This window comes from Bos indicus, chromosome 25 (assembly GCF_029378745.1).
Source record: "Bos indicus isolate NIAB-ARS_2022 breed Sahiwal x Tharparkar chromosome 25, NIAB-ARS_B.indTharparkar_mat_pri_1.0, whole genome shotgun sequence".
Classification (NCBI taxonomy): Eukaryota; Metazoa; Chordata; class Mammalia; order Artiodactyla; family Bovidae; genus Bos; species Bos indicus.
This window is the reverse complement of record NC_091784.1, coordinates 4,898,518-4,925,984: the sequence shown is the minus strand read 5'-3', so window position 1 is coordinate 4,925,984 and position 27,467 is coordinate 4,898,518. Positions and strand designations below refer to the sequence as shown.

At 48.9% G+C, this 27,467-nt stretch overlaps 3 protein-coding genes, 1 long non-coding RNA gene and 1 pseudogene across 11 annotated transcripts in view; 3 read left to right on the top strand and 2 right to left on the bottom strand.

The window, feature by feature from the left end:
- LOC109578748 (male-specific sperm protein Mst84Dd-like) overlaps positions 1-3,644 on the bottom strand; it is a 7,165-nt gene extending 3,521 nt beyond the window's left edge. The window contains exons 1-3 of one of the 2 annotated variants that reach the window (XR_011563999.1): positions 3,554-3,644; positions 1,684-1,966; positions 1,297-1,444 (exon numbers count right to left, since the gene is read on the bottom strand). The gene's annotated coding sequence lies outside the window, so the exon portion shown is untranslated. The other variant, XR_011564000.1, reaches the window with a different exon arrangement.
- On the top strand, positions 3,633-16,680 carry SEPTIN12 (septin 12). Of its 2 annotated transcripts, XM_019988073.2 has the most exons (10): positions 3,633-3,743; positions 4,100-4,290; positions 6,712-6,837; positions 6,912-6,993; positions 7,718-7,855; positions 7,963-8,080; positions 8,181-8,276; positions 14,871-14,967; positions 15,642-15,693; positions 15,779-16,680. In XM_019988073.2, exons 2-10 carry the CDS (start codon positions 4,128-4,130, stop codon positions 15,990-15,992), a joined length of 1,086 nt encoding a protein of 361 aa, XP_019843632.2. In that variant the 5' UTR covers positions 3,633-3,743; positions 4,100-4,127; the 3' UTR covers positions 15,993-16,680. The 2 variants fall into 2 exon arrangements, with proteins under 2 accessions (XP_019843632.2, XP_019843631.2); XM_019988072.2 differs by lacking the exon at positions 3,633-3,743 and having other exon boundaries at positions 3,762-4,290.
- LOC109578662 (U4/U6.U5 small nuclear ribonucleoprotein 27 kDa protein pseudogene) lies at positions 10,092-10,720 on the top strand (annotated as a pseudogene).
- LOC139179695 (uncharacterized) overlaps positions 12,340-27,467 on the bottom strand; it is an 18,602-nt gene continuing 3,474 nt past the window's right edge. For 2 of the 3 annotated variants that reach the window (XR_011564003.1, XR_011564002.1), the window contains exon 2: positions 16,805-26,519. This is a non-coding gene — a long non-coding RNA (uncharacterized lncRNA). Of the gene's footprint in view, positions 12,488-14,814; positions 14,993-16,804; positions 26,520-27,467 lie in introns of those variants that run through there. The other variant, XR_011564001.1, reaches the window with a different exon arrangement.
- ZNF500 (zinc finger protein 500) overlaps positions 20,781-27,467 on the top strand; it is a 19,059-nt gene continuing 12,372 nt past the window's right edge. Inside the window, exons 1-2 of one of the 4 annotated variants that reach the window (XM_070779587.1) lie at positions 20,871-20,904; positions 25,966-26,055. The gene's annotated coding sequence lies outside the window, so the exon portion shown is untranslated. Of the gene's footprint in view, positions 20,905-23,416; positions 23,535-25,931; positions 26,056-27,467 lie in introns of those variants that run through there. The other 3 variants (XM_019988066.2, XM_070779588.1, XM_019988067.2) reach the window with 3 other exon arrangements.

Here is a 27,467-nt window from a genome sequence, read left to right as displayed (position 1 = left end):
AGTTCCTTGAAAAGTTACGCATGGAGTTGTCAGGACCTGACAGTTCCACTCCACTCCATGTCCACACAGGAACTTGTATGCAAATATTCACAGCATCATTTTTCACAGTAGCCCAAAAGTGGAAACACCCCCAAAATATCTGTTAACTGATGAATGAATAAACACAACGTGGTCACTCCACGGGCTTCCCATGGAGTGGGAAGGTGGCTCATTGGGTAAAGAATCCGCCTGCAATGCAGGAAATGCAGGCAGACTCGAGTTTGATCCCTGGGTCAGGAAAATCCCCTGGAGGAGGGCATTGCAACTCACTCCAGTATTATTACCCGGAGAATCCCATGGACAGAGGAGCCTGGCGGGCTGCAGTCCATAGGGTCGCAAAGAGTCGGACACGACTGAAGCGACTGAACATGCAGCCAGGGTCTCTCCATGTAATTTAATATTATTCGGCCCTGCAAAGGAATGAGGCATCAACCAACACACACTACAAAGTGGAGGAACATTGGAAAGACGGGTGAAAGAAGCCAGACAGAAAAGGCCATGATTACGTTTATAGGAAATGTCCAGAGGAAGGGAATCCATAGAGACAGAAAGTACTGTTTGCCAAGGTCTAGGGCAGGGGTTGGGAAGGGGTTGCTTAGTGGTGATGGAATTCCCTTTTGGGGTGGTGAACATGTCATGGAGTTGGATAGGGGTGGTAGCTCTGCAGCATTGTGAATGTGGCAAAGCACAGATCTGTGCATGTTAAAATGGCTAGCGGTTAATTTTATGTTCTGTGGATTTTACCTCAATTGAAAAAAAAAAGCAAGGAGGGGAGGTTAACAACTGGTCCCTGCCCACCCCTCGGCCTGACCAGTTAGGCAGGGGCCACTGTCTTCTCCTCTCCCTGCTGACTCTCAGTCTTCCTGTCTAGACCTCCAGGTGCTTCATTTGTTTATTTTCATTAAAGAAAATCTGAGGTACTCTTGAGTCATCAAAAGACAAAAAATTACCGGTACAACCCCCACCCCCCAGCAAGATCCAAGCAGAGCGATGATGGGGGACAGGCCACAGCAGGACACGTTTCTAACCGGTCAGACCCCGGACTGGGGTCCTGTTCCCAGCCCTAACACCCACCTGTGTGTGACCGGAGGCCCAGCCCCAACCCCTCTCTGCCTCAGTTTCCTCATCTTAAATGGGTGAGTGGAGATCTCCCCCCTCGGGCCTCTGTGAGGGTTGAATGCAGTAATCGATACAAATGTTCCCTTGGCACAATGACCGCAGTAGAAAACGCGCACTAAATGGCCACGTGTCACTCACCCCACCTGTGCGTGCGATCCTCTCCAGTCTTGGTTCTTTGGATACGCTGGGCTCACCTGCCCTCTGCCGTCTGCTCTGATCACTTTGCCCTCAGCTTTTCCCAGTCCCTGTGGGGCTTCCCTGGTGGCCCAGATGGTAAAGAATCTGCCTGCAATGCAATGTTCGATCCCTGAGTGGGGAAGACCCCTTGGAGAAGGGAATGTCTACCCATTCCAGTATTCTTACCTGGAGAATCCCATGGATAGAGGCACCTGGCGGGCTGCAGTCCACGGGGTCGCAGAGAGACAGACACGACTGAACGACTAACATTTTTTCCCCAGTCCACAAGGCCCAGTGCCTTGAATGGTCCCTGTGGGCGTCTTCCCACCAGAATCCCACATCACTCACATGTGACACTGCCACAGAAAGTGTTTTCTGGGCAGAGGCGCTGATTTGCTTATTCCCAGAGGCAGATCCTTCTCCTGTGCCAGGTGGGTCCCCATGTCAGTGGTGCTGTTGGGTCGTCCTCACAGATCATCCTCCTCTGCGTGGAGGAGGAGGCCAGGCTCGCCGAGTCCCTCTAGCTGTGGCGTCCGTCGTAGCTTGAGGGAGTTCTCCAACGGGAGCAGCATCGTGTTCTGGGCAGGCTCTGTCCCAGGCTCCAACAAGCCCCACTCCTGTCCTCCAGGCCCTGAAGGTGACATTTAAGCCTCTGTCTTCAGATGTGTGGATGGTAGGGGAGCAGAAGACAAGGCAGGCAGGCAGGGACAGAGGTTGCTGGGGCTCAGGACAGAGGAGGCGAGTGGGTCAGGCAGAGGGGCTGAGTCTCAGTGAGAAGAATGGGCACGACAAGCCACCACATGCTCCTGGAAATGGTCTGACTGGCATGCATCCACGCCTGACCCTCTGCTGTGGCTGCTGTTGCACCGCGACAGTGGAGTCAAAGAGCAGTTGCAACAGAGATCTTATGATGGGCAGAACTTAAAATCTATACTATCTGGCTTTTTACAGAAAACATTTGCATACATCTGAGACAGAAGATTGCTTGTGGCTTAGAAACTCAGGTGCCAGGAAACAGGCAAGAAAGAACTTAGTGAAGCAGACTTATTATGAGAAGGATCTTATTGGGGAGGCGTTAGGGAGAGGTGAGGACTCTGGCAAACTGGAGAGCATGTAGCCCATCTAAAGAGGGTGGCGAGGGACTTCCCTGGAGGTCCGGTGGTTAGGACTCAGCACTTTCATTGCCAGGACCTGGATTCAATCCCCGGTCATGGAACTAAGATCCTGCAAGCCATGCAGCATGGCCAAAAAACAAATAAGTAAATAAAATAATAAAGAGGGCAGCTTGAGTCAGCTGTGGGCTGGACCCAGAGTTGCCAGGGATTATAAATCTCTTTGCTGTTCAGTCGCTAAGTCATATCCGAATCTTTGTGACCCCATGGACTGCAGCACACCAGGCTTCCCTGTCCTTCATCCCCTGGAGCTTGCTCAAACTCATGTCTATTGAGTTGGTGATGTGTCAGTCTGTCGGTCGGTGAGATATACCAGAAATCTAGACATCGATGTGAACAAGAAAAGAGACTGTAGAGGTGAGCATGTGGACACAGCTCCCAGTTCTGCCACTTCCTCACTGTGTGACCTTGAACCGCTCTCTGGACCCTTATGTAAGCTGGGGCTTCCCAGGTGGCACTACTGGTAAAGAACTGCCTGCCTGCCAACGCAGGAGACAGAAGAGATGAGCGCGTTCAGTCCCTGGTTCGGCAAGACCACCCCCCCCAGCCCCGGAGGAGGACAGGGCAACCCACTCCAGTGTTCTTGCCTGGAGAATCCCATGGACAGAGGAGCGATGGGCTACAGTCCTTAGGGTCACCAAGTCAGACACAACTGAAGCGACTTAACACACTCAGGTCTAGTAACAACACTTACTCCCATGAAGACCATTGACAGGTTAACATCCTAAGGCTCCTAGAACAGTTGTTAACACAGACACAACACAGAGCGTGTTGACAGAATGACACCAGCAATGGACGAGCCAAAGAAAACACACACCCAGGTGTGCTTTCCGCTGTCTTTTCTGGTCACGGGTTTCCTTCCCTGACAGAGTGGTTTAAGGGCATGGAAGCCAGAGGAACCCTGGGCAGTCCCGCTGTGCCTCTTACCAGTGACCTTGAGCAAGGGAGTTGCCCCGGGGCCCTGGCTTCCTGTCTATAGAACCAGGCTGGTGTCATTGTGAGGGTTACAGGGTACTGGCCTGAAAGGGCCTGGAGGCATGACTTACCTGTCCCTGTCCCCGGCCCCCTGCTGCAGCGGAGCCCTGGGTGGGGGGGTGGGGCGGGGTTCAGGGGAAGCAGGTGGAGCTCAGATTCTTCAGTTAACTGTCACCTGTCCCCTCCCCCTCACCACACACACCAGGGTCTGCCAGGACAGGGCAGTCCCCCAAGGCTTCCACAGGGACCCAAGGCCACCAGGTGCCACACGAGGCTGCCTCTCTCCATCTGTGTCCCCACCATGGGTCCAGCCCCTGGCTTTTGCCAGACGGGCCACACAGCTGCGGGAGCCTGCTTGGGCCGAGGGTGGGGGAGGGACAGATTCCTGGGGCTGGTGCATCTCAGAAAAGGGGTTCAGTCTCCCTTGAGAGGCAATGCCCCCAGGCACCCCGTGCCAAGCTCCATGGGCCATGGGGACTTAGCGGGATACATAAGTCAGGGGATGTGAAGCATGGGAATGTCTGGGAGCAGGTCTCAGGAGTCAGGGTTCAGAGATGAGAATTCAGATGGTCCCCCTCTGGAGCCCCAGCGACCCCCTTCTTCCCACCCTGACCCAGATGACAGGCATCGTTGTTCCTTGGCCCCATGGACCCCTTGAGGCAGTCCCCCTCACCCAGTTCGTCACGGGCCTCCAGCCCAAGGACCCTCTCCTGCGAGAGGCTTGGTTATGTGGGCATCGAGGCTGTGCTAGACCAACTCAAGATCAAGGCCATGAAGATGGGGTTTGAGTTCAACATCATGGTGGTGGGTGAGTGAGGGGTCGGGGCTCACAGGAGGACTGAGCCACGGACACCACCCTGTGGGCCTGGGCGTGTCATCTCTCGGAGCCTCAGTCTCCCCATCTGTAAAGTGGTCCTGACAGGTGTACCTCAAAGGGATGTGGTAGGTAGAGAAGTAGGAAATGCTGAGTCATGAAAAGACAAAAATCACCCAAGAAGCCCTGACTAAAGCCAATCAGAACATGCAAAGAGGAGGCTGTGTGTGGCAGGAAGTGGGGGCACCCAGACTTAGATGCTGGTCCCAGGATTTTAATGCCCACCAGTGTGTGACCTGGGCCCCTGACCCCTCGCTGCCTCAGTTTCCTCATGGGGTTTAGCATAGTGCCTGCCATCTAGGAGGCTCCCCATGGGTCAGCTGACCTGGAATTGCATTTTTATACATGCAAAATTTGGTCGGTCAAAAGCTACACTTCTCTGACTTCCCTGGTGGCCCAGTGGTTAAGACTCCAAGCTCCCAATGCAAGGGGCCCACGTTCCATTCCTGGTTGGGGAACTAAGATCCCAATTGCCACACAGTGCAGCCAAAAAAGTAAATCAATATTTTTTTTAAAAAAAGACATCAGTTAAAAAAAGAAAACTACACTTCTCACAAAATAAACTGGATGCAATGGAACACGAAATGTCAGATATATAGCACCAACTAAGCGTATTATTCTAAGGAGGGGGCACCCAATAGAAATGTCATGAGAGTCACATCCATAATTTTAAATTTCCTAGTAGCTTCCTTTAAAAAAAGAGAAACGAGAGAGATTGATTTTAATCATCTTTTTTACTTAACCCAATACGTTCCAAAAATACTATCATCTTGACATATAATACATAGAAAACATTATCCACGAGATTGTTTGCATTCTTGTTATCATATCAAGTTTGCAAAATATGGTTTATTCCTGTACACTGACAGTGCATCTTGGTACAGATTGGCGCGTGACCGTATTGCCGGTAACAATAGCCAAGGGTGGCTCCCACTCTGAATATCGAAGCCCAAAGGGCAATTTCAGCTGTAGATACAAACGTGCATCCTGCCCTGTGATGTAGGATGTTTCCTACTGCAGGACAAGGTCTGTGGAATTGAGAAGCCAGCACAGCAGGGAGAATGGACCATCTACAAGTACAGACAGCACGGAGATTGTCGTTTTTCAGTCACTCAGTCATGTTGGACTCTTTGCGACCCTACGGACTGCAGGACGCCTCGCTTCCCTGTCCTTCACTACCTCCCAGAGTTTGCTCACACTCGTGTCCATTGAGTCGGTGCTGCCATCCAACCATGTCATCCTCTGTCATTCCCTTCTCCTCCCGCCCTCAATCTTTCCCAGCATCAGGGTCTTTTCCAACAAGCTGGCTCTTTGCATCAGGTGGCCAAAGTATTGGAGCTTCAGCATCAGTCCTTCCAATGAATAGTCAGGGAATATTCAGCATGAGGGAATCTCACCAAGAGAAGCCAGAGACGAAAGAGCACGTGCTGTGTGATTCCCAAGTAGAGGGTGGGTGGGCAGAGCTGCTCCTTGATGGTGCAAGTCAGGAGAGTGGCTGTTAACAAAGATGTGACTGGAGTGGTCTTGGGTAGAACCACGTGTTCTGTCTCTTCACCTGGTGCTGCATCTGTCAGTTGTTTCATTTGTAAAAAGGCACTGACCTGCGCATCCGCAGAGGAATGGATAAACACAGTGTGGTCTACCCATCAGGTGGAGTATTACTCAGCCATGAAAAAGTATGAGGTCATGGTGCATGCTACAGTGTGGATGATGCTGAGTGGGAGCAACCAGATACAAAAGGACAAGTATTGCATGATCCCACTTCTATGAAGCATCCAGGGAATTCCCTGCAGGGCCTGTGGTTAGGACTCTGCGGTTTCAGTGACGAGGGCCTGGGTTCGAGCCCTTGTTAGGGAAATAATATCCCACAAGCTGCACAGCATGTCCACAAGAAAAAGGGAAAAAAAGAAGTATGTACACAATAGGCAAATCCATGAATGGAAAGCAGATTAGTGATTGGGGAGCGTGTGGCTAATGAATGTAGAGTTTTTGTTGGGTTGATGAAAATGTTTTGGTGCTAGAGAGAGATGGCGTTTGAACAGCACTGTGAATGCACTCAATGCCCCTGAACTGTACACTTTCAGTGGTTAATGTTAATTCTTATTATATGTGTAAAATAATTTTTACACATTCATATTTTATATAATCTTATATTTTATTTAAAAATAATGTTTTAATTTATTTCTGCCTCAATAAAAAATGGGGAAGGCATTGAGCTGGAGACTGGATAATACATGCTTTTCTGTGTTTATGTTATACTTAAAAAATGGTTGACTTTCTGAAAGAGTTTATTTGAGAGTTTCAGAAACATGCCTAGCTCTTCTGCCATTGTTGCTGCCCTGTGGTTACTCGCAGGACAGAGCGGGCTGGGAAAGTCCACCATGGTGAACACGCTCTTCAAGTCCAAGATATGGAAGTCCACGATGCCGGGTCTGAGGGTGCCCATGCCCCAGACGCTGCAGCTGCACTCTGTGACTCATGGTGAGTGAGCCCCCGTCACCCCACCCCCACCCTACCCACCCAGGCCCACTCTTCCTCTCCACTCTTCCCCACAGTCATCGAGGAGAATGGTGTGAAGCTTAAGCTGACCGTGACCGACACACCTGGCTTTGGGGACCAAATCAACAATGACAAGTGGTAAGTCCTCAGGGGAGGAAGGGAGGGCCAAGCCCTGGCTGCCCCTGCCCCTGCCCCTCCAGTCTCCAGGAAACATCAGGCCTGGAGCCACCTGGATGTGGCAACTTTGAGGCTCAGTTTATTCACCTGTACAATGGGTGTGTGCAGCCCTCCTCCCAGGATCATAGGGAGTCAAGTATGTAAAGGTCTTAGCTTGCTCTTAGCTTGCTGATGAAGGCATCGCTGATGAGTATGGCAAGGCAATAGAAGCCCACACTCCAGAATCAGGACCCCTGGGTTAAACTACTTGCCGGGTGTACAACCTGGGCCAGGCTGCAGATGCTCTCTGAGCCTCGGCTTCCTTTTTTGTAACTTGGGGATGACGACATCCCCTGTCCAGAGTTGTTTTAGGCTCTCAAGGAGATGAAACACACTCAAAGAAGCACCTGGGTGAGGCCTGGGATTCTTCATCCATAGACACCTGGCCTCCACCCCTTCCCCAAGGGACCCCGCTAACCTACACAGCTCTTTTGCTTGAATTAGAAAAAGGCAGTAGCATCCTTCACAGACAGGAGCCTGCATGGGATTCATCCCTACATAGCCTCATGGCGGGTTGCCTTTGTGCAGTGCGCAAACTGCACATCTGTACAGGGAAGCCCTGCAAGGGCAGAACACCCAGAGGACCTGGGGGGTGGTGGTGGGCACTCCCGGCAAGTTTCTGAGGCTGGGCCATCTCCCGCCCCAGCTGGGACCCCATCCTGGGCTACATCAATGAGCAGTACGAGCGGTACCTGCAAGAGGAGATCCTCATCACCCGCCAGCGACACATCCCTGACACGCGAGTGCACTGCTGCATATACTTTGTGCCACCCACTGGGCACTGGTGAGGTGGCTGAGCCGGCGGGCGGAGGAGGAAGGGACCCTGGCATGGGCTGTGGGCTGGCACCCGCTCATCGTGCCCTCACCACCATCGCTGCCCCACCTGAGCAGCCTGAGGCCCCTGGATCTTGAGTTCCTGCAGCGGCTCTGCCGGGCTGTGAACGTGGTGCCCGTGATAGCCCGGGCTGACAGCCTGACCATTGAGGAGCGAGAGGCCTTCAGGCACAGGGTGATCTGGGCACCTGGGAATGAGTTTGGGGTCGGTGGGGGTGTGGAGGGGGCAGAGTTCACCTTAGAGTGGGCTGAGGTCACCTGTGTGTGGTCCGCAGATCCAGGATGACCTGAAGACTCACAGCATCGAGGTGTACCCTCAGAAGTCCTTTGACGAGGACGTCAATGACAAGATCCTCAACAACAAGATCCGGGTAGGAGGCCATCTGAGGTGGGGAGGCTGGTGGGACTGTGTCTGGGTGATGCACTGTCCATTCATTCTTTTTTTTTTTTTTTTTGTACTTTACAATATTGTATTGGTTTTGACAAATATCAAAATGAATCCACCACAGGTATACATGTGTTTCCCATCCTGAACCCTCCTCCCTCCTCCCTCCCCATACCATCTGTCTGGGTCGTCCCAGTGCACCAGCCCCAAGCATCCAGTATCATGCATTGAACCTGGACTAGCGACTCGTTCCCTATATGATATTATACGTATTTCAATGCCATTCTCCCAAATCATCCCACCCTCTCCCTCTCCCCATTCATTCTTTCCATCTGAAGATTTGTCTCTCTGCAACTTGGGGAAAGGTCATAGATTTCTGGCAGACACAAATCTCCACTCGCAAACAAGGTGAGCAAGAAATTGGTCATATCAGCAACACCCAGAATGGAAGAAAATGTGCTCAAATGATATATTTGATAAGGGACGTGTATCTTGAATATAAAAAGAACTGTTACAGATCAACACTAAAAGACAGGTGGGACTTCCCTGGTGGTTCAGTGGTTGAGAATCTGCCTTGCAATGCAGGGGACATGGGTTCGATCCCTGGTCTGGGAAGATTCCACATGCCCCACCCCACCCCTGGGGCGACTAAGCCCATGCACCACAAGTACTGGGCCCATGCTCTAGAGCCCATGAGTCACAGACGTTGAGCCCATGAGCCACAACCACTGAAGCCTGCATGTCCCAGAGCCTGTGCTCTGCAACAAGAGAAGCCACAGCAATCAGAAGCCCGTGCACCACAACAAGAGAGTAGCCCCTGCTCGTCCCAACTAGAGAAAGCTGGCACCAAGCAACAAAGACCCAGGCAACAAAGACCCAGGGCAAAAATAAGTTACCCAAAAAAAGAACTCTGACAAGCCAACAATAAAAGACAAATAGCTCAATTTAAAAATGGACAAGGAGCTTCCCTGGTGGCTCAGGGGTAAAGAATCTGCCTACCAGTGCAGGAGACTCGGGTTCAATCCCTGGTCTGGGAAGATCCCACATACCACGGAGCAAGCCCATGTGCCACAACTACCGAGTCTTCACTTAGAGCCCGGGAGCCGCAACTACAGAGCCCAAGTACCACAATTACCGAAGCCTGCTGACCCTAGAGCCTGTGTGCCACAAGAGAAGTCAAAATGGACAGAGACCTCCCCCACCATCCATTGGTTAAGACTCATGCTTCCGGTGCAGGGGGCGTGGGTTCAACCCCTGGTCAGGGAACTAAGATCCCACAAGGCATGGCAAAAGAAAAAGATAATGACAAGTGCTAGTGAGGGTGTGGAGAGACCAGAACTTTCACACACTGCTTGTGGGAATGTCAGACGGTGCAGCCACTTCGGAAAATGGTCTGGCAGTTCTTCAAAGATTAAACACTGTTATGATATGGCCCAACAATTCCACTCTCAAAAGAAATGGAAATCTCATGGCATTTTAAGACCAAAAAGAAAAAAAATAAGTAAATGAAAACCTATTTTGGTATAAAAACTCATACACAAATGTTCACATAACAGAACATTTAGAATGATCTGTAACAAAAAGTGGAGACAATCTAAATGTCCATTAACCTGTGAATGGACAGACAAATGTGGTCTATCCATACAAGGGACTATTCCTCAGCCATCAAACGGAATAAAGTTCTGACAGATTCTACCATGTGGATAAACCTTGAAAACGTGATGTTAAAGTCAGACACAGATGCTATGTGTTATATGATTCTGTTACATGAAATGTCCAGGATGGGCAAATCTACAGAGATAGAAAATAGATTTGTGGGACTTGTACTGGCGAAGGATTCCAAATGGGTCACAGTCGCAGCCGCTCCCCACGGAGGGAGCGTAGGCGGTCCCGGTCCACATCCCGGGAAAGAGAATGCAGGCGCCAAGAAAGGTCCCGGTCCCAGGAGCAAGATCGGAGAAGCCGTTCCTGGTCCCCACACAGAAGTTGTTCCAGGTCCCCAAGACGACATAGATCCACATCTCCTTCCCCTTCTCGACTGAAAGAAAGAAGAGATGAGGAAAAGAAAGAAACAAAAAGCAACAAAAAGCAAAGAACGTCAGATAACTGAGGAAGACTTAGAGGGCAAAACAGAGGAAGAAATAGAAATGATGAAGTTAATGGGATTTGCCTCCTTTGACTCCACAAAAGGGAAAAAGGTGGATGGCTCTGTAAATGCCTATGCCATAAATGTATCTCAGAAGAGAAAGTATAGGCAGTACATGAACCGAAAAGGTGGATTCAGCAGACCTTTGGATTTCATTGCATGAGCTGAAATGTTGAAGAATGATGTTTTTTCCCTCATCTTGATCAGAACAATGGATTTTTGTATTTAATATGCATCAAAAACAAGATCAGAGTCCTTCCTCCTTGTAAAGTAAGAAAATTTTATTTATGATGTGTGTAGTTCACTTACCCAGCCTCAAAAAAAAAAAGAAGTTAAATATTACATTTTTTTCCTTTAGGAAATATCATTTGGGGCAGTCGTCAACCCCATTTTTTGGTCCTTATTCCTATGGAAACTGTATATGTTTTTTTCTTGGATGCTCTTTATGACTTTTTAAAATACATAAAAGTAATCTGGAAGTAAGTTTCTCAAATAAAGCAATAATTTCTAAAAAAAAAAAAAAAAAGAAAGAAAATAGATTTGTGGTTTCCAGGGGCTGGGAGGTTTACAGTGAGATGGGGAGTGACTGCTAAAGGGTTCCGGCTTTCATTTGGGGTGAAGAAAGCGCCCTGGAGTTAGATTGTGGTGACGGTTGCACAATCTTGTGAGTATACTGAACTGAACCTCTAAAGGGAAGAATGTTATAGTGTGTAAATTATATCTCAATAAAGTTATAGAAAGAAAGAGAGAGAGAGAGAAAAGGATGGAAGGAAGGAAATAACTCATATCTTCATTTTCCCTGAAGCAACTGAATTCCACGTCCAAGCCCCAGTCTCCCTGTCCTTGTGGTACATTCAAAGTCAGTCTGTCTTGTTCCTAAAAAGCACCTGGGTGAGGCCTGGGATTCTTCGTCCATAGACACCTGGCCTCCACTGCCTTCCCTAGGGACCCCGCTAACGTACACAGCACTTTTGCTCAGATTAGAAAAAAGCAGTAGCAGCCTCCACAGACAGGAACGTGCATGGGATTCAGCCCTATACAGCCTCGTGGAGGGTTGCCTTTGTGCAGTGCACAAAATGCACATCTGTACATGGAAGCCTTGCTTCCTGTCTGGCCCCCAGTTCCTCCACACAGTCTCTCTTTCCGCTCCCCACTGGAGCAGTGAACAGTATTTCCTGTGAAAGATCCAAAGAGCTTTGACCTTCTGCTTTCTGTCCCAAGGCCAGCAAAGACAGCAGCCTGGTCACAACTGGATTAGAGCTGGGGGAATAAAGAAAAGTTTTTCAAATTAACCTCTCAATAAATCATCCAGACATATAACATCTGTTGAGGGTCGAATACTGGCTGGTGCCTAATAAGTGTGCAACAGATAGCTATTTTTTTAATATTTATTTAATAACACTGGGTCTTAGATGCCTCACAGGAACTCCTAATTGGGGCATGTGGGATCTAATTCCCCAGCCAGGCATCAAATCCGGTCCCCTGCATTGAGAGCTCGGAATCTCAGCCCCTGGACCACCAGGGAAGTGCCCAACACATAGCTATTTGCCAGGGTCCAGCCCCAGTTGGATCCAGGGATTCCCTCGGGAGGACGGCATCAGCAACTGAGAGAAATAGAGAAAGAGATAGGAAAGAATTTTGCAGTTAAGAAGATAGAGGAGAGGAAAGAGGCTGATATTCCTTGGTTTACGCAGAAAGCCAATAAAGCCCCAGCACAGGACTTGCTCTGTTCACGGAGGCCGCAGGTGCCCTCTTGAATAGCTGAAGGTGCCCAGCCTTAGGCACCTTCTCGAGTGGGTCTTAGAAGCCCAGGCAGGAAAGTGAACGCAGAGGGCCCCTGCGCTCCAGGAAATCAGCCTGAAAAGGAAAAGGAAAGAGAAAGAACAACATGGGGAGACCAAGCTTGATGAGCATGGCCCACACTTTATTTTCCAAAGTAGTTTTTATACCTTAAGTTGTGCATAGAGGATAATGGGGTGGTTGGGTTGGGGGGCAGGTAGAGTCATGCAAGGTCAGCAGTCCTTGATCCTTATTGAAGCCAGGCTTTCTTTCTGCAAACATATCATATGCAAAAGCTTTAGGTGATTTACATCAACTTCTGGCCAGGAGGACTGTTAACATTTTATGACCCTTTCTTCAGAAAACTTACTTTTCTCTAAAGGTGATTATTCTAAAGTCAGGCACCACCCTCTGAAAGCATTAGATAAAGCTGCATTCCTATAGGGCAAAATCGTGGTGGGCTATAACAAGAAAAGAATTAACTCAAGGGTCCAAGGTTACAAACATTAAAGCTACTACTTACATTTCTATACCAACTATATTAATCAATACACTCCCAGGGACACAGTAGGTAAGGGGTATGGACACTTGGCAGCAAGCATTAGCTCAACAAAGAAATCCTCTACTAGTTCTAACAATTTTAACTCTCTGAGAAGCTCTGCATTGTTAGAATATCTTAAGCTTCCCGTGCCTCTCGTGGTTGGGAGGCTGTGAGCAATCACATGCGTAGCTGCAGGAGTCCGAACAAACCTGTCAGGCAAGCTAGAAAGTCTTCAGAGGGGTTTGAATTGAAACACTCCTATTATGCCCAGGAGACTTATTAACTAGAGTTTTAAGTTGATTTTCTTACAGAGAAAGGTGGTTGGGGATAACCCCCAGTTAATGTCAGAGGAGTTGGTAAAAGTCATAAAATAGTAAAACAGACAGATTCTGGTTTTGGGGTAGATGCTCGGGCAGGTCCAGGGAGCCTCTCGAGCCCTGACTCGCCTTGCCCATCAGGGCTCTCCTGCATGACCTTGTCACGGGTAGGAACTCCCGTGCTGGCTCCTGGCAGTTATTATTAGCATCAATTTATTCCCCATCACAGCCTAATTCTTAAAAATAAAAACAAACCCCCATGCTGCACTTGAAAGCCTAATCTCCACTTGTAGCCACGAATGGGCTTCCCTAGTAGCTCAGTTGGTAAAGAATCTACCTGCAATGCAGGAGACCCTGGTTCGATTCCTGGATTGGAAAGATCCACTGGAGAAGGGATAGGCTACCCACTCCAGTATTCTTGGGCTTCCCTTGTGGCTCAGCTGGTTAAGAATCCGCCCACAATATAGGAGACCTGAGTTTGATCCCTGGGTTGGGAAGATCCCCTGGAGAAGGGAAAGGCTACCCACTCCAGTATTCTGGCCTGGAGAATTCCATGGACTGTATAGTCCATGGGATTGCAAAGAGTCGGACATGACTGAGCGACTTTCACTTTCTAGCCATGAACAAGCAAGAAACTGGAATTTACAAAAGGGCTTAGCAAATCTTTTTTTTTTTTTTTTTGGTGAAGGGCCAGACAATGGTATTTTAGACTTTGCTGCAATTACTCAGCTCTCCCAAAGTAGTATGAAAGCAAAATAGACAAGAGTAAATGAATGGCCAGGGCTGTATGCCCATGAATTTGACTGCTTTGGTCCAGGAGCCATAGGTTGCTAGCCCCTGGCTTACAGTGTTCTCTCTTTCAAATTTCTTTTATTGAAGTATCGTTTATTTACAGTGTTGTGTTAATTTCTGGCTTACAGTAAAATGATTCAGTTACATATATAATTTTCCATTATGGTTACAGGATATTGAATACAGTTCCCTGTGGTATACAGTAGGACCTTGTTTTTATCCATTCTATATATAATAGTTTGCATCTGCTAATCCAAACTCCCAACCCCCCCTCCCCGACCCTCCTTCCCCTTGGTAACCACAGCTCTGTGCTCCACGTCTGTGAGTCTGTTTCCTAGGTAGATTCATTTGTGTCATATTTTGGATTCCACATATAAGTAATATCACATGGTATTTGTCTTTCTCTTTCCGACTTACTTCATTTAGTATGATATGGCATTGCTTCATTCTTTTTATGCCTGAGTGATATTCCATTGTGCGTGTGTGTGTGTGTGTGTGTGTGTACACACCCCACATCGTCTTTATCCATTCATCTGTCAAAGGGTGTTATGCTGGTTCCATGTCTTGGCTATTGTAAACAGTGCTGTCATGAACATAGGGGTGTATGCATCCTCAAATTATAGTGCAAAATTGTCTCTTTTAGCCTTATAAAAATGGTTAAAGGTGATTGCTTTTCCTGTTTCACAGGTAAGAGATAGGACATGAATGGAATTGACATCACTAATGTACTCTGAGTAACGCTTGGTTTCCAAGACTTGTCCTGCTAAGCCTTTCATCATGCTAAGCCCTTCCCAAATATTCAGAGCCCTGCATCAGTGCTATCGAGTCTCCCATTTTACAGATGAGGAAACCGAAGCACCGATCAGAGTCTGTGCCCTCCGACTTCAGACATCTTGCTCCTCTTGCCACTTTCTGTCCCCACAAAGGGCAGAATCCTAAAGGTTCATACCTCTCTCTCCACGTCCCCAGTGGGGCCAACCCTCCCATCTTGTCTCCTCCCTGCAGGAGAGGATCCCCTTCGCTGTGGTTGGGGCTGACCGAGAGCACATGGTGAACGGGAGGTGTGTCCTGGGCCGGAAGACGAAGTGGGGCATCATTGAAGGTCAGTTCAGGGACCCTAGGGAGGGCTCAAGGGAGAACAGATTGAAAAGTGAGGCTCAGCCTCTTGCCCTTGCCATCCTTACACCCACCAGAGAGCCGGGTAGGGGTTTAAGCCCAGAGCTGGAAAACAGGCAGACCTGGGATCAATTTCCTTTGTGCTTCTGGGTGGCCCCGGGCAAGATACCCAACTCCCTGTTTCCTCACAATCAAATGGGTATCATGAAATCCTCAGTCTCACAGGGTGGGTGGAGGGGGAAGAACCACCACTTTGCATTGAAACCTGGCACCCAGGAGGCACCCTATTCATTCACCAGAATTTATTGTGGGCCTACTATGTGCCGGGCGCACTACGTGCAGTTCCTGAAGGGATACAGTGAAAGTGGGACCGACAAGGTCCTTGTGCCCACAGAGGTGGCCAGACAAGGACAGGTGGGGGTGCACAGAGAAGGAAACGTGTGGGGTCGGGGGGCACCTGAAGGAGCAGAGGGAAGTCCTGTGACTCAACAGCCGTCTATAGGAGCCACCTGTACCAAGGGCTGGGGACACAGCAATGAATGAATGAATGAATGGGAGGGGGGTTAACACAGGGAGAAATGTGGGGAGGGGCAAGCAGCGGCCGGGGGTGGGGGGTGCAGCATACAGCCCACACTCAGGGTTTGGTGCCGTGTCTTGCAGTGGAGAACATGGCCCACTGTGAGTTCCCCCTCCTGAGAGACCTGCTCATCCGGTGAGCCAGTGGGGGACCCGGGAGGCTGTGGGGGCCCCGGGGGATGCCCACAGCCCGCCCCACTGATCTGCTGCCCATCTCCCAGCTCCCACCTCCAAGACCTGAAGGACATCACCCACAATGTCCACTATGAGAACTACCGCATCATCAGACTGAAAGAAAGCCACGCACTGCCCCAAGGGCCTGGCTGGGTGAACCTGGCCCCCGCCCCACCCCCCGCCCCCACAGGCACCCGGGCCAGTCCAGGGCCTGCGAAGATGTGCCGGTGGGCCGAGGACAACTCAGACGAGGATTTCTAAATGAGTGCTGGGTGGCCCCGCCAACACGCAGCTGTGTACTTGAGCATGTATTAAAGGTGGACATTGCTTTTTATGAAAAGCTGTGCTTTGAAAACATGAGGCATTTTGTAAATGACTTCTTTGAGCTATCCTCCAATAAAAGTATGGTTCTTTCTAAAGTAATAGTGTGAGACCCCAGGCCCTCGGGAGTCTTGAAGACCTGCGAGGGCTTGTCTTGGACAACTGGCCCCCTCTTCTGCCCAGAACCGGGGTCAAGGTCCAGATCAGGCGCAGCCCTCGGTCACAATGCCTCCCTCCCACACAGGCATCATAAGATGTGACCTGGAGCAAGCTGCTTCCTCTGGTGGGCCTCAGTTTCCTCATCTACGAAATGGGGATGAGACTATCCCCACACTACAGTGCTGCTGTGCAGATAAAACGAAGTGACTCAGGGAATGTGGCTACCACCTAGGAGACACAGTTCTCAGAGGCGACGGGATAGCACATACCACCAGTCCAGGGAAGAGGCTGTGCCCCATAGGATGTGTGAGCACTTGCCAGGGCTCTCGGGATCCCTGCAAAGGAAATGGATCCCTGCAAAGGAAATGGACTTCACCAAAGTCCTCACGGTACACCTGAGCTCCCCCAGGGCCCGGGCAGGGGTGAGCACCAGAAAGTGACCCTGGGGAGCATCAGTGGTGTCCCAGCTCCTGGTCGAAGCACTCCTCATCACCGGGGCAATCTTTCTTGGGGTGGGGGGTAGGTATTCCAAGTGTTACTGAAAGAAGAGGTGTGTCCAGCAGCTCACCGCTCAAAAGCCAATACCAGCCAGGTGGATGGAAAGGAAAGTGTGCTGTATTTCAGATGCCAGTAACTGGGGCTGGGGGAGGGAGGATGTCTGTCCAAAGGCTGACTCTCCCCGCCCCACCCCCACCACTGGCCTCCAGTGGGACATGAGCTTTTCTAGACAGATGGACGGGGCTACATGCAGAACCAGCAGCCAGCTCTGACAGTCATCTTCAGATTGGTCACTGGTGGTCTGACCAGCGTCATCTTGGTTGTTTTAGGTAAGTTAGTCTTCAGTTTCAGGGTCCATTTGTTCCCATTTCTTTGAGGCCAATTTTCAGAATTGTGGCAGCTTCTGTGGTGGGTGCAGTCTGGTCATCATGTAGTTAACTTCTCCACCTGGTGTTTCAGTATCTCTAAGACAGCTTGGCAATCCACTCCAGTACTCTTGCCTGGAAAATCCCATGGACGGAGATGCCTGGTAGGCTACAGCCCACAGGGTCGCAAAGAGTTGGACCTGACTGAGTGACTTCACTTTTCAAGACAGCTCTCAGGATGTGGCTCAGAATATTATCTATAGCTCTTGAGAAAGAACGAACGGTCCTTGACTATTCTTAATGACTACATCATTATTATTTGGTCTCCTTTGACCATTTTCCTTTGTTTCTGCATTTCTCATTTCTCTGATTAAACTTGTTTTTTGACTAAAGTTTTCCACGGACAGAGGCGGGCAGAGGACATGGAGGGTAAGGACCACAGGATCCAGCTCCGTTTCACAGGGACAGTGGTCTTGTTCTCTGCTGACAACTTTCCCTCCAGTTCTGGAAGCTCTTGCCATGCCCACAGAGATGCTGCAGTGCATGCCTGGCATAGACTCAGTTGTGGGCCCAGTAACAGTAATGACTGTACACAGATTTCTTCTGCATTTCCTGACCTGTATCAGCTGGGTGAGGGCGGAGTGGGAGTGGGGCCTCAGCTGACACATCTCGGGATTCCCCAGGTCCAGCAAGTGTGAATGACATGTCCAGCTCTGCCCCTTTTTATTTTTTTTTTTTTTTCTGCCCCTTTTTAACTGAAGGACTTTGGGACTTTAGCAAGTCACCTGACAACCTAGATTCCACTTCCTCCTGCAGAAAACACGGACAGTACCCCCAACCTACTCTCCCAGGGTGTATGAAGACAAGCCTGCTCACAGATGCCTAGGTCCCATAAGGGCCATTTATCTGAATACTTTGTTCCATTTTATAGGCATGGGGGGTTCCCGTTGTGCTGCATGCTAATCAGGTCCTTGTCATAATGATAAAGTCATCGTATCAACTAACAATGTTGTTGTTTAGTCCCTAAGTCACGTCTGACTCATTTGCAACCTCACAGACTGTAGCCCACCAGGCTCTTCATCCATGGGATTTCCCAGGCAAGAATACTGGAGCTGGTTGCCATTTCCTTCTCCAGGGGATCTTCCCAACCCAGGGATCAAACCCTGGTCTCCTGCAGTGACAGGCACATTTTTTTGTTTTTAACCACTGAGCCACCAGGGAAGCCCAATAACTAACAATAGTGGGCCTTTTTAAAAACAGGGAATCACAGATGAAGTTAGTTGCAAAGCAGAAAGAGACGGAGAGGTAGAGACCAAGTGTACGGTCGCTGCTGCTGCGTCGCTTCCGTCGTGTCCGACTCTGTGCGACCCCGTAGACGGCAGCCCACCAGGCTCCCCGGTCCCTGGGATTCTCCAATATCGGCTTCCCTGGTGGCCTAGTGGTTAGGATTCAGCACTTTCACGGCCCGGGTTCAATTCCTGGTCGGGGAACTGAGATTCCACAAGCCGCTTGCTCAGCAGAGCTAAAATAAAAAAAATTAAAAAAAACAGGCAAACAAAAACTTGCATTTTATGCCACCTGCACTCTTTCCCTACCACATCTCTCTCCAGACCCTGCCCCATCACCAGGGATAAACATCATCTTGAATTAGGTGTTTACCTGAATTCCACCTTTCTTTACCCTCTACCACCTATGTTGTTGTTTAATTACTAAGTCATGGCCAATATACATTTAGGGATACCACACGTGTATATATTCCTAAATCATACACAGCATCGTTCTGTGTGTTCTTATAATTCATGGAAATGATTTCATTCTGTCACTTGCTTTTTAGCTCAACATAATCTCTGTGAGATTTATCCATCCATCATTCTATTGATCGACACTGAGACTGTTTTCAGGTTTTTATCATTACAAACATTGCTCTAAACACAGAAGCAATCTTTATTATTTTAAAAACGAGAATGTATTAAGCTATATATTAAGCCTTTATTGGGCTTCCCCAGTGGTTCAGCACTAAAGGCTCCACTTACAGTGCAGGAGACATAAGAGATATGGTTTCAATCCTTGGGTTGGGACGATCCCCTGGAGGAAGGCATGGCAACCCACTCCAGTACTCATGCCTGGAGAATCCCATGAACAGAGGAGCCTGGTGGGCTACAGTCCACAGGGTGGCACAGAATCGGACACGACTGAAGTGCTTTAGCACAAGCCTTTATTATGTATTAGGCATTTTGCTGCTAAGTCACTTCAGTCGTATCCGACTCTGTGCGACCCCACAGACGGCAGCCCACCAGGCTTCACCATCCCTGGGATTCTCCAGGCAAGAACACCGGAGTGGGTTGCCATTTCCTTCTCCAATGCATGAAAGTGAAAAGTGAAAGGGAAGTTGCTCAGTCGTGTCCGACTATTGCATATTTAAACCACAAGTTTACCTACCCCGGGTGTTACTATCCTAATTTTACTAATGTGTTATTCTTGTCTTCTCCCTCCTTCACCCCAACCCAATCACTTCCAGGGGCCTGTGGACTCTGCTTCAGGAATCTGGATCAGATCCCTCCCTGAGTGACTACCACCATCATCAGTATTACTTCAACTTCAGACCTCAGGGCTTCCCTCATAGTTCAGATGGTAAAGAATCTGTCTCCAATATTGGAGACCTGGGTTCGATCCCTGGGTCGGGAAGATCCCTGGAGAAGGGAATGGCTACCCACTCAGAATTCTTGCCTGGAGAATCCCGTGGACAGAGGAGCCTGGTGGGCTACAGTCCATGGGGGTTCAAAAGAGCTGGACAGATGGAGTGACTAACACTTTCACTTTCAGACCCAGGAGCTTCCAGCTGGTTTCACTGATCCCCTCTGGTCTCCCCGACATCTGTATTCCACCAAGCTTCCTCTCCTACCAGGACACTATCCTGCTTAAAAGCCCAAACTACTCCTTTCTCCTGGCTCTTGGGATATAACATTCAATCCTCCTGGGAGCCTTCCAGAGACCCCTGATTGGTCCCACCTCTTCAGCCTTGTCTCCCAAGGTTGGCGCCCTGCACCGGGACCACACTGGTCTCCTTTCTGTCTTGCAAATGCACCCCGATCTCTCGGTCCTCAGGATCTTCACACTTGCGGTTCCTTCTGTGTGGGCCCTTTCCCCACAAATCCCCAGGCTAACTCTAAGTTACCTTCCCTCTGACACATTCACCCTAAGAGGATCAGGTCCCCTCTCCTCTACTGCTTTGGCAGCATTTACCAAAGGTGACTAAACAATTATTTGGGCAATTATTTGTCCAGTGTATACCTTTTTCTTGATAGAATATAAGTTTTATGAAAGAAAGCACTTGAGCATCACCGCCGAAACCCCAGCGCCTAGCAGAGCTGGCGGATAGGATCGCTCAATTGGCGGCTTTTAAAAAATATATGTATGAATGGATGAAAGGATTTTGAACGAATTAATGTCCCCCATTCACAGATGTGGAAACGGAGAATAGGAGCACGCAAGGGACCGGCAACGACAATGTGGCGCCCAGAGGCTGATGCCCCTTTTCGCCCGCCCCTCACCGGGTCACCTCCAGGAAAGACCCTTAAAGCAACACGACCCCGCGCCCGGCCGCAGGTAGCCCTCTCGGCATCTGCCTGAACGGCGCCGCGCGGCGCACTCTGGGAAATGTAGTCTAGTTGTCTCCCCGATTCCGGGGTCCGCGACTTCCGCTTCCCGCGGGCACCAGCCTTGGGTCTGAGTTGCCGCACCGGGCGCGCTGGTCTTCGCTGTGTAGCGAGGTACTGTCTCCTTTAGTTGTGCGCTGCGGCTCCTTCCCGGGCGCAGCCGTTAGGGCAGAGGTGAGTTCCGTGCGGTCGCAGCCGTTAGGGCAGAGGCGGGAGTCGAACCTGGAGTGCCTCCTCTTGCTGGCCTCTCTTGCCGGTGAGGTCCAGGCCGCGCCTCAGAGCGAGTTCAGAGTCAAGGGTGGTAAACTGAGTCAGGCCTCAGGTTGTCAGCGTTGTTATTTCGGGCTACAGTGGATTAGCCCGGGACTTATGACTTCCCTGGTGGCTCAGACGGTAAAACGTCTGTCCACAATGCGGGAGACCCGGGTTCGATCCCTGGGTCGGGAGGATCCTCTGGAGAAGGAAATGGCTACCCACTCCAGTACTATTGCCTGGAAAATCCCATGGACAGAGGAGCCTGGTAGGCTACAGTCCATGGGGTCGCAAAGAGTCGGACACGACTGAGCGACTTCACTCACTTACTTACTTATGAACTGGAGTTCTGGAATGAAAAATTTGTGTTCCAGTCTCATTGCTATCACTTCACAACCATATTATCCTCCGTGGGCTCTATACCTAAAACTCGTGGAGCTTCAGGGTTATTATTATTTTTAACATGTAAAATAGAGATACAGCACCTTTGGCGTTAGTAAGTTAGGAACAAACAGTGGAAATGGGTATTGCCCCGTGCTGAGAAATTGGTGGCCTTTATTATTCTTGTATCGGGGAGAAGAAGCAGGCAGGACAAGGAATTGGGGTTGGAAGTTGTTGGGCTCTTGAGGAGGGTGGGTCTTGACTCCGGAGGCCGTTGTCTCCCTGGCAGAGGGTAGGCAAAAGCACTGACATCTCTTTCAGAGGCTTAGCCTGAACAACTTCGGCCTTTGGAAAAGAGAGTCTCCAGAGGCCACTTTGCTCCAAAGGTTACTTTTTTCTCCAAAGCAGTCTTCTCTGTCAGGGATAGGGAGGCGGGTTACCCTGGACCAGTTGGCAAAGGGTCTCTTCTTGACCAGACTCTACTTGGGCTCCTCTGAACTCTCTTCTCAGCTAGGCCCTGATTTCTGGGCTTCCGTGTTTATTTCTTCATTGTTTGCTTGTGGCCACTTTAGCCAGAACCACCCGCCTCCCCCGAATAAATTGGGTTCCTTATCCTTCAGCATCCTCCAGGTGATGTCTCGTCATCATGACTTTCCTTCAGCAAGAAACCCTTCTTACTCCTTACGTTTCCTTTTACTAATTTTCCATCCACTACCACCCACCCCCCCAACCTCAGTCCCAGCCCTGCACCTTGGCTGTAAGTTCCCACCTTTCCTTGTATTAGGAGTTGGACTTGATCTCTCTCTCCATTGTAGCGTAATAGGGAAGAACCTTTGTAGTCTATTGCAGTCTAGAGATGCTAGACTGCATCTAGGGATGTTGCCTATAAGCTTAAATTATCCATAATGACCCATCTCTGGGAATGCTGCCTTCCAAGTAAGGAGCATTAAGCTCAAATAGCTTTGTTTAGGGCTTCCCAGGCAACTCAGTGGTTAAAGAATCCCCATGTCAATGCAGGAGATGCAAGAGAGGCTGGTTCAATCCCTGGGTCCAGAAGATTCCCCCGGAGGAGGAAATGGCAACCCACTGTAGTATTCTTGCCCGAAAAATCCCATGGACAGAGGAGCCTGGCTGGCTACAGTCCATGGGGTCACAGAGAGTTGGATATGACTGAGGACTAAGCACACAGGCACCTTTGTTTAGCTCACTAGAAATATCCTTACCAGACCCACGTGTGAATGACTGCAAGAAATTAACACATCCGCTCAGGAGGCTGACCAGAACCAGGAAATGTATGATTTTACACCCTCCCCTTTTTAGTATAAATGAAGCCTCAATTCTAACTAAGGCAAGGTTGTTATTCGGGACACAAGTCTGCCATGTTCTCAGTCTGCCAGCTTTTCGAATCAAGTTGCTGTTCTTGCCCCAACAATTCGCCTCAATTTATTGGCCAGTTGTGTGGTGAGCAGTACAAGCTTGGACTCGGTAACAGCAGTGATCCCTAACAAGTGGCATCAATAATTTCTTTTCTTAGAAGTGGCTTAAGAAGCTCCATTCCTCAGCTGTGGCTCTCTGTGTGTTAGTCTCTCTCACAGACTGGCTTTCCTCTTTGTGGTTGGCTTCAGCCCGCAGCAGATTCTTGGAGGGAAGCTAGACATTTTACCTCTATTTCTCTTCCCTAGCTCTGGCCTCTTGCCCTTTTAAGGAAGCCTTTGGAGAAAATACTGAAGCCAAGGAGGTGCTGGCTTCCCTTCCTGAAGTGGAGGCCAGATGAATGAATGGTCCTTTGTCTGAATATTTTCTATCTAAAAGAGCAGCTGCATTGACTTTCTCTTCCCCCTGGTGTGTTTTTCTGCAAAGCAGTATCATCACCTGCATCATTTTTTTGTCTGTGTATAGACTTACTGGTGGCTCAGATGGCAAGGAATCTGCCTCCAATGCAGGAGACACAGGTTCAGTCCCTGGGTTGAAAAGATCCCCTGGAGAAGGGAATGTGGCTGCCCACTCCAGTATTCTTGCCTGGAGAATTCCATGAACAGAGGAGCCTGGCGGCCTACAGTCCATGGGGTTGCAGAGTTGGACATGACTGAGCGACTAACACACACAGGCATACCTTGCAGATACTGCCAGTTTGGTTCCAGACCACCGCAAAAAGAGGCTATCACCATAAAGTAAGTCATATAAATTTTTGGTTTTCCAGTGCATATAAAAGTCAGGTTTATATTATACTGTAGTCTATTAAGTATGCAATCAGTTCAGTTCAGTCGTTCAGTAGTGTCTGACTCTTTGTGACCATGAATCGTGGCACGCCAGGCCTCCCTGTCCATCACCAACTCCCAAAGTTCACTCAGACTCACGTCCATCGAGTTAGTGTTGCCATCCACAGCCATCTCATCCTCTGTTGTCCCCTTCTCCTCCTGCCCCCAATCCCTCCAAGCATCAGGGTCTCTTCCAATGAGTCACCTCTTTGCATGAGGTGGCCAAAGTACTGGAGTTTCAGCTTCAGCATCAGTCCTTCCAATGAACACCCAGGACTGATCTCCTTTAGGATTGACTGGTTGGATCTCCTTGCAGTCCAGGGGACTCTGAAGAGTCTTCTCCAACACCACAGTTCAAAAGCATCAATTCTTCGGCGCTCAGCTTTTTTCATAGTCCAACTCACATCCATACATGACTGCTGGAAAAACCATAGCCTTGACTAGATGGACCTTTGTTGGCAAAGTAATATCTCTGCTTTTGAATATGCTATCTAGGTTGGTCATAACTTTCCTTCCAAGGAGTAAGCGTCTTTTAATTTCGTGGCTGCAATCACCATCTGCAGTGATTTTGGAGCCCCCAAAAATAAAGTCTGACACTGTTTCTACTGTTTCCCCATCTATTTGCCATGAAGTGATGGGACCAGATGCCATGATCTTCGTTTTCTGAATGTTGAGCTTTAGGCCAACTTTTTCACTCTCCTCTTTCACTTTTATCAAGAGGCTCTTTAGTTCTTCTTCACCTTTTGCCGTAAGGGTGGTGTCATCTGCATATCTGAGGTTATTGATATTTCTCCCAGCAATCTTGATTCCAGCTTGTGCTTCTTCCAGCCCAGCGTTTCTCGTGATGTACTCTGCATATAAGTATGCCATAGCGTATGTCTAAAAGATGTACATATCTTAATTTAGAAAAATATTGCTAAAAAATGCTACCATCATCTGACAATACAGGGTTTCCTTCACAACCCTTTTCCTTCCTTTCCTTTTACAAACCTTCAATTTGGAAAAAACATAATGTATGCAAAGCACAATAAAATGCAATAAAATGAAGTCTACCTATACATCTTTGTGCCAGAAACAGCCCAGAAATGTGTTAGTGGGTTTGGTTTATCTCACACAGGATTTAATCCCATTTTGAGTCTGCATTTAAACTTGTTAGTTTTCACCGAAAAATCCAAATATTTCGATTCTGGGAAGTGACCAAATTGGCAGGCAGTGTTGGGCCTGCGTCTCCCACTGCTTCCTGAGGCCTTGTATCTGCTCCATCTGTCACCCGGCACTGTTACGTTTCTTGTAGAGGGAAATTCTCCACACTCAAGTCACTCTCACACACAGTAATACAGAAGAAAGCCCAAGAGGGACGTGTTTAAAGAAAAATGGGAGAGAGCACCTGTCTTTGTAGAAAGCAAGAATATTCCAGAATGTTTAGTATCTGTGTCAAAAACCCGTTTTTACCTTCCTCTCTGACCCTTGTGGGTATTTGAGCAGGTGACCCCAGGCCCAGAGTGGGTGATAGTCTGAGGGGGACTTTTGCCATTCCAGGGACTGGTGGTGTTTGTGGGTTCTGTGTGTTATGGACTGAACTGTGACCCCCACAACTCACACTGCAGCCCTAACATGACTGTATCTGGAGACAGGGTCTATCAGTTCAGTTCAGTCGCTCAGTCGTGTCCGACTCTGCGACCCCATGAATCACAGCACGCCAGGCCTCCCTGTCCATCACCAACTCCCGGAGTTCACTCAGACTCACGTCCATCGAGTCAGTGATGCCATCCAGCCATCCCATCCTCTGTCGTCCCCTTCTCCTCCTGCCCCCAATCCCTCCCAGCATCAGAGTCTTTTCCAGTGAGTCAACTCTTCGCATGAGGTGGCCAAAGTACTGGAGTTTCAGCTTTAGCATCATTCCCTCCAAAGAAATCCCAGGGCTGATCTCCTTTAGAATGGACTGGTTGGATCTCCTTGCAGTCCAAGGGACTCTCAAGAGTCTTCTCCAACACCACAGTTCAAAAGCATCAATTCTTCGGCGCTCAGCCTTCACAGTCCAACTCTCACATCCATACATGACCACAGGAAAAACCATAGCCTTGACTAGACAGGGTCTATAGGAGGTAATTAATATGAAAAGAAGAGAGAGAGCACCTTTTCTTCCTACCAAGTGAGGGCACAGAGGAGGCACCATCCATGAGCCAAGAGGAGAGTCTTCACCAGGAACCGAATCTGCTGGCACCTTAATCTTGGACTTCCTGCCTCCAGAACTGCGAGATATAAGTGTCTGTTGATTAAGCCCCCTGTCTCTGGTATTCTGTTATGGCAGCCCAGCAGATTCTAACACTGTGTTTTTCCCAAGAGAAGCATGTGAATCATCACCCTGTCCTGAGCCACAACTGAGCCGACCTTGAACAGGAGACTTTCCAGACTTGACTTTACATCTCCACGGGTGAGGATTTCCAAGCACGCCTGGTAGTCCTTGAGTCCCTTCCTCCAGACTCCAGCCTTTCTCCGTGAATCTGTATCCTTTGCATCCTTCATGCTTTGCACACCTGTTGTCACTCATCTGCTTCTTATTTAACTTGCTGACTTCAGGGAAAAGACACTTTCAAATGCTCGGTGGTTCGAGGTGTAAATGGTATCTCCTGCCTTCCTGTTACAGAGAAGGCAGTGGCACCCCATTCCAGTACTCTTGCCTGGAAAATCCCATGGATGGAGGAGCTTGGAGGGCTGCAGTCCATGGGGTCACTAAGAGTCAGACACAGCTGAAGCAACTTAGCAGCAGCAGCAGCCTCCCTGTTAACTGATGAATCCTCTTTTGTGTCTAAAATTTCACGATGGAACCAAAACACAGCCAGACTCCAAGGAGAGATTTCATAGTATTGCACAGCACACTCTTATTCTTCATCCTTCCTGTTAATGAAGATAATAACAAGACATTTGCTGTTCACTGAGTGCTCCTGTGTTTCAGTCTAGGGCAAAATATTTTAATGTATTCTGTCATTTAATTCTATTATAGTAAGTATCCTCTAAGAAATAGGTACCATTAACCCCCATTTATATTATTGTCAGAATTAAGGTGTGTTTTTTTTTTTTTTAATTTTTATTTATTTTTGGCTGTGCTGGGTCTTTGTTGCTGGGCACAGGTTTTCTCTAGTTGGGGCGAGCAAAGGTTACTCTTCATTGCAGCTCAAGGGATTCTCATCGCGGTGGTTTCTGGTACCAAGCACCAGCTCCAGGCACGTGGGTTTAGTGGTTGCAGCTCACAGGCTTAGTTGCCTCACGGCATGTGGAACCTTACCAGACCAGGTTTTGAACCTGTGTCCCCTGCATTGGCAGGCAAATTCTTAACCACTGGACCATCAGGGAAGTCCTGGAATCAAGTTGGTGATGAGGCTGGGCAACAGAGTTCAGTGTCTAAAGAACAGATTCCACCCACTTATTTATTTGATTTCTCAGCAAATAGTTACTGAGCCTCTACCATTAGTATATGCTAAGCAGATCTACTTAGTGTGTTGAGAAAACTAGAGGGGCCCTGCTTGGGCAGCTCAAAGGAGAATCTTGGGACAAGACTAGAGTCTTCCAAGAAATAGCTTGCATATGTACTCTGAGTCAAAGCTTCAATTACCTGGGTGGCATTCAAGTTTACCTTTACAAGAGTGTTCTAAGGAGCAGAGTCTGAAGCACACTTGCCCGAGTTTGTCTTGGCTCTTACACTTTCCTAGCTGTGTGGCCTTAGGCAGGGGTCTGCACCTCTCTGAGCCTCAGTTTACTTAACTAAAATGTGGGTCACAATGATGTTTACATGATTGTCATTGTGAGGATTTAAGTAAGTAAAAACATGAGCTCCATGGACTTAGG

Excerpts from the sequence above, each read along its gene's own strand:
- SEPTIN12 (XM_019988073.2), top strand. The coding sequence starts at position 4,128 with ATGGACCCCTTGAGGCAGTCCCCCTCACCCAGTTCGTCACGGGCCTCC. Across the intron at positions 7,856-7,962 it reads GTGCCACCCACTGGGCACTG|CCTGAGGCCCCTGGATCTTG; the intron begins GTGAGGTGGCTG and ends CCACCTGAGCAG. Across the intron at positions 15,694-15,778 it reads CTGAGAGACCTGCTCATCCG|CTCCCACCTCCAAGACCTGA; the intron begins GTGAGCCAGTGG and ends CCCATCTCCCAG.